This window comes from Haematobia irritans, chromosome 3 (genome assembly GCF_050003625.1).
Source record: "Haematobia irritans isolate KBUSLIRL chromosome 3, ASM5000362v1, whole genome shotgun sequence".
NCBI lineage: Eukaryota > Metazoa > Arthropoda > Insecta > Diptera > Muscidae > Haematobia > Haematobia irritans.
The window spans coordinates 132,773,843-132,779,982 of NC_134399.1; the positions used below are offsets into that span (position 1 = coordinate 132,773,843).

General features: G+C 39.3%; 1 protein-coding gene across 1 annotated transcript; it reads left to right on the forward strand.

Moving 5' to 3' along the window:
• Positions 1 to 230: 230 nt before the first annotated feature.
• Positions 231 to 5,438, forward strand: LOC142231196 (uncharacterized). The gene has a single exon (XM_075301815.1). The coding sequence runs from the start codon at positions 231 to 233 to the stop codon at positions 5,436 to 5,438; it is 5,208 nt and encodes a 1,735-aa protein (XP_075157930.1).
• The last annotated feature ends 702 nt before the right edge of the window (positions 5,439 to 6,140 follow it).

A 6,140-nucleotide genomic window follows, 5' to 3' on the forward strand; every position in this document is an offset into this window, starting at 1 on the left:
AAATCGTTAATAATCGATGATTTTTGTCCATTGTTGACAATTGAAACCTTTTTCTCAAAACCCGTTTTTTTATCATTTTTTGGTTCACGTTTTTTATGAAAATATTGTTTTTATACAAATAAAAAGCCAATATTATTCTCCGAAATTTCGTTTGTCTCCATTTCAAATCACTATTGGATTTGAGTTATTGGGAAATATATTTTGGTTTTCATACATTTTACGCCATCGATATGAGTGAATTCATATTCGATTCCGATAATTTGGTAACATTCTGTGCAAATTTCGGCGATATCAGGGCAGAAGATCTATCTGACTCACGCCTTGAGATAGCTCTTCAAGAACTTGATGAAAGATGGGCTGCACTTCAAAAATCGTACAAACAACTCTGTTTAAGTACGGATCCGAAAACTGAACAGGGAATATTAGAATCTTCCAGGGAAAAATATTCCAAATGTACACACGATTTTCTGTCATGTAAATCTAAGATTTTAGACGCCCAAAAAGCCCTTATAACTCCTTCCACCACTTTGATTGAAAACCAAGTATCAAGCTCAATTCCTTGTCTAAAAGTGCCACCTTGTGACACAGAAATTTTTTATGGAAGTTATGAAGAATGGCCCTCATTCAGGGATATGTTCTCCGCGGTTTATGGAGAACATCCCAAGCTCTCTGCAGTACAGAAATTGTACCACCTTAGGCTAAAAACTAGAGGACAAGCTGCGCTCATTGTTAAAAAATATAGGCTATGCGGAGAAAACTTTTCGCTGGCCTGGGAAGCGTTAAGATCTCGATACGAGAATAGACGCATTTTGGTCGATAACCAATTAAAGGTTCTCCTCAATTTAAAACCTATTTCGTCCGAGAGCAGCGAAGCTCTTCAGGACATTCAAGCCACGATAAATGATTGTCTTGCTGCTTTAAAAGCCCAGCAAATTTCTACATCGGATTGGGATCCAATCCTCGTATATGTGTGCTCTACAAAACTTCCCCATGAAACCCTTTCATTGTGGGAACAATCTTTAAAATCTCACAGAGATCTTCCAAGCTGGAAGCAAATGGACACGTTTCTGTCTAACCGATACGAAGTAGTAGAAAGGCTCAACAGCATTCAGGGTGTCAAATCGACATGTCGTAAAAGACCTGAGTCAGATGTCCATGCCTTTAACACTGAAAGCCAATCAAACTTCCCTTGCAAAATGTGTCAGATGAGTCACCCCCTCAAAAATTGCCAGCAATTTCTCAATATGAATGCTCAAGCTCGAAGCAATTTTGTACGTGATAATAAAATCTGTTTGAATTGCCTCTCTTATACTCATGTGCGTAACGAGTGTAAAAGCAAATTTCTTTGCACAACATGCAACAAAAATCACCACACACTTTTGCATTTTTCTAATTCGAACAGTAAATCATCTCCACCTAAACCTCCATCAAACTCCACAGCCACAGTAAATACAAATCAGGCAATTGAACAACCATCAACTTCTAATCATGTATCAGACCAAAACGTCACTCGCACTTCAGCTCATTACATCTCAAACAATAACCAACTCTCAGAAAATACTCTTTTGCCAACAGCAATCGTGTCCATTACCCACAATGGAGACACATTCAGCGCTCGCGCATTCCTTGACCAAGGTTCTGAAAAAACCTTTATTTCTAGACGTTTACAGCAACGTTTATCGCTTCCAACAGAACCAAAAAGTTTTGAAATTCGGGGTATGGGCGGTAATGTCGTTGCGCATTCCAATTCTCTGTGTCACCTCACATTATATTCTCCAAACCATGATTGTACTCTCGTCGTTCAAGCGATTGTTGTGCCTAAAATAACGAGATTATTGCCGAATTTTGTTGTATCAAAATCTGACTATGATTTGAGCGAAATTTCTAATTTGAACCTGGCAGATCCAAATTTTTTCTCTCCCGGTCCTGTAGACTTGTTGATTGGTAGCAACGTCATCCCAAAATTACTTTTAGATGGTGTAAAACAATTGTCAAATTCCCTTTTGGCACAAGCCACCATATTCGGCTGGATTATAAGTGGACCCCTTGAAACTCGAAAATCTTCGAAATTTTCCATTGGAGCCACTGAAACTTCCGAAGACCCATTGTTGAAACAACTTAGATTGTTTTGGGAACAGGAAGAAATCGCTACCCAAAAAACTATATCCGACGACGATGAGTATTGTGAATCCTTTTTCACACAAACAACGACTCGTAATTCTAGTGGACGCTATATTGTCAAACTCCCTTTTAAATCGGAATACCCACGAAATATTCCATTGGGTCCTTCTCATCCTATTGCATTAATACAATTCATACGATTGGAACAGTCTCTCAAACGAAATCCTGAATTGGCGAATTCGTACCAAAACATATTAAAAGAGTACATATCCCTTGGCCATATGGAAGAAGTATCTTCAAAAGAGATGATAGAAAATGGCGTTTTTAATTCATACTACCTCCCCCACCATGCTGTGCTGAAGCCCGACAGCCGCAGCACAAAGGTAAGGGTGGTTTTTAATGCCTCCAGGCGAACATATTCAGGAAATTCACTCAATGATACATTGCATGTTGGTCCATCCCTTCAATTAGATCTCTCGACTTTAATTTTGAATTGGCGTTTGTACAAATACGTATTTTCCGGCGACATCGAAAAGATGTACCGCCAAATACTGGTACACCCCACTGACACCAATTTCCAAAGGATTCTTTTCCGACCAGATCCTACAAGTCCTATCAAGGACTATGCTCTTAAAACCGTAACATTCGGTGTTAATTCAGCCCCATTTTTAGCAATAAGAACTTTATTGCAGTTGGCTTACGATTCAGCGGAAACCCATCCCGCAGCATCTCGAATTCTTCAAAAGGAAATTTATGTTGACGATATCCTCTCTGGAGGACATGACATAAATTCTGCTATTGACTCCCTCTGTCAATTAAGAGCCCTACTCAATTCAGCGGGCTTTCCTATAAAAAAGATTACCTCAAATACCCCTGAGGTGTTAAATTCTGTCCCAAAGGATTGTCTATTAGATTCAAATTTTCTCAAATTCAATGAGACCAGCTCTGCGAAAACACTGGGCATTCAATGGAACGCTCTCACTGATCAGTTTTCTTACCAAATTGATGTAATTTCTCCCTCTGAGCAAATAACCAAAAGACAAATATTGTCCGCTGCATCAAAACTTTTTGACCCTGCTGGATGGATTTCCCCAATCATTGTCCAAGCAAAATTGATTTTACAGCAGCTATGGTTAGAGGGAACAGACTGGGATGAAAATGTAAAGCCCTCGTCATTGTTAAAATGGAACCAATTCGTTCAAGATTTATCCCAGTTACCACATATCAAAATTCCTCGATATATTTACTTTTCCCCTCAAGTGCAAACTCAAATACATGGCTTCTGTGACGCCTCGCAGAAGGCATATTGTGCTACCATTTATTTACGTTTTAATAATCAAAATTCAGTCCAGTGTAATCTTCTTGTGTCAAAAACTAAAGTTGCCCCGATAGATCCAATAAGTCTTCCAAGATTGGAACTTTGCGGAGCCCTTCTCCTCTCCAAATTGGCAAAACAAATCATCTCATCACTCCCAATTCATAGTAATGATTTATTTCTTTGGTGCGATTCTACCATTGTATTGGGGTGGTTGGAAAAACCACCAAGTACATGGAAAACTTATGTGGCGAACAGGACCGCAGAAATTATTCGTAATGTTGGCAATTGCTCCTGGCGACATGTGCGTTCCTCGGACAATCCAGCTGATTTGGGGTCACGAGGGTGCAGCTCACTAGATCTAGTAAATAACCCCTTATGGTGGCATGGTCCCATGTGGCTACTAAACCCCCCCGAGGAGTGGCCAAAGTCCACAATATCGTTTGAAAATCCCCCCGAAATGAAAAAAGTTATTGTGTTCCACAATTTTAATGAGGAATTTGAAATATTAGATCGATTTTCAAAATGGGACAAGGCGATTCGTGTTATTTGTTATATTTTCAGATTTCTCTCAAAATTATCAAAAAGTTTCAACTACCCCCACGTTGAAACCGACAAAATTTCTTCCCAAGAATTTAATTTCGTCAAAATAAGACTTATTTCTTTAACACAAAGACATTATTATGCACAAGAGTACCACTCATTAAAAAATTTGAAAAATGTTAACAAGAAAAGTTCCCTTTTTCCCCTACATCCTTTTATTGATGAAAACGACATTATACGGGTCAATGGACGATTAGTAAATGCAGATCTTTCATATAATGAGAAATATCCAATTATTCTGCCTGTTCAATCTAAATTTTCTCAATTATTTATATCATTTATACATGATCTTCTCATGCATGCAGAACACTCTCTCATGATAAGAACAATAAGGCAAGAATATTATATTTCACGGCTGCGATCTAATATCAAAAAATGCATACGAAATTGTAAGACTTGTATTATATACAAGCAAAAGACGCAGTCTCAAATTATGGCTGCTCTCCCAACAGAACGAAGCTCTTTCTCCTTGCCGTTCAATATCACAGGTTTAGATTTCGCGGGTCCTTTTTCTATAAAGACCTCGATAATTCGTCAAGCAGCATATCACAAAGGATATGTCTGCATATTTGTCTGCTTTAGTACGAAAGCTTTGCATCTCGAATTATGTTCTGACCTATCCTCCAATTCCTTTTTGGCAGCCTTCACCAGGTTTGTTGGCCGAAGGGGTCTTCCCAAACAACTCTTTTCCGATAATGGTACCAACTTCATTGGTGCCGAAAAAAAACTACGAAATGACTTCTTACAATTTATACAATCGTCTTCTAAGGACATTACTGAAAAATATGCATCCCACGGTTTTAATTGGTCCTTTATTCCTCCAAATGCCCCCCATATGGGAGGAATCTGGGAGGCAGGAGTCAAGTCATTTAAAACCCATTTTCGCAAAGTGTCACAAAATTACAAATACACGTTCGAAGAGTTCTCTACACTACTTGTGCGTATAGAAGCTGTCTTGAACTCTCGGCCACTATCTCCCATGACCGATGACCCCCATGAAATATTGGCCTTAACCCCTGGCCACTTCCTCAGAGGTGCCCCATTAATAGCTTTTCCGGAATCTCCTTTGGAAGAGATCACATTTGTCGACAGATGGGACAAGCTCAAATGTCTACAACATCAATTCGCTCGTCGATGGAAAGACGAGTATTTGAAGGAGCTCCATCGGCGACATAAGTGGCAAAATGAGAACGAAGATGTGACTGTTGGACAGCTAGTCGTTGTTAAGGATGAATTGCTTTCTCCTTGTGAGTGGCGGTTAGGCCGAATTAAACGAATATATCCAGGGAAAGACGGCCACGTTAGAGTGGCGGATATTCGCACAAAATTGGGCATAATAACCAGGGCTATTACAAAACTATGCATATTCCCCTCGGAGCCACCCTCCTCGAAAAAGTAATGTATTTTTTTTCTCGTACATTCAAAAAAAAAAAACCTTTCTCGTATATAAAAACAATTCCTTTGTATAATGAAATACCTTCAAATCTCCTTTCACCATCTCAACCAAAAAGCTTACAGAATCAGTCGCCATACCTTACAATATATTTCTATCAACTCACACAAAAACCAAATATTGCTTTTATAGGGCTCCTAGAAATTCTAATATTCACCAGTGTCTCATTTGCCGTAAGTATCATCCCATAAAATATTGCAGAAAATTTTTGGCAATGAGCATTAAGGACAGACGGCGAGCAGTACGACAACATGGATATTGTATGAATTGTCTGGCCAGATCCCACGACGCATCAGGTTGCACATCTCCCGATTTATGTCAGGTCTGCGGTCATGCACATAATACGCTTCTCCATCTTCCCATTGCTGCAAGAATTCAGCCAAGACCATCGAACCGAAATGAAACGCAAAATCATGCTCGTCCTCGTAGGCCCAAAAATCAACAGAATTCTGAACAACGACAAACATCAACCAATTCTCATCAGCAACGGCGACAAAAACGACGAAATCAAACACATCCACGTAAATATCATGCTAGCCCACAAAGATGTATCAGAATCGCAATCCGAGCTTTGGAATGCCTCGAAAACACACTTTGATTACCACTTTTTCTTTTGGCCAATATTGGCCAAGAGGGGCAGGATGTTTA

Coding starts and splice junctions, on each gene's coding strand:
- LOC142231196 (XM_075301815.1), top strand. CDS start 231: ATGAGTGAATTCATATTCGATTCCGATAATTTGGTAACATTCTGTGCA.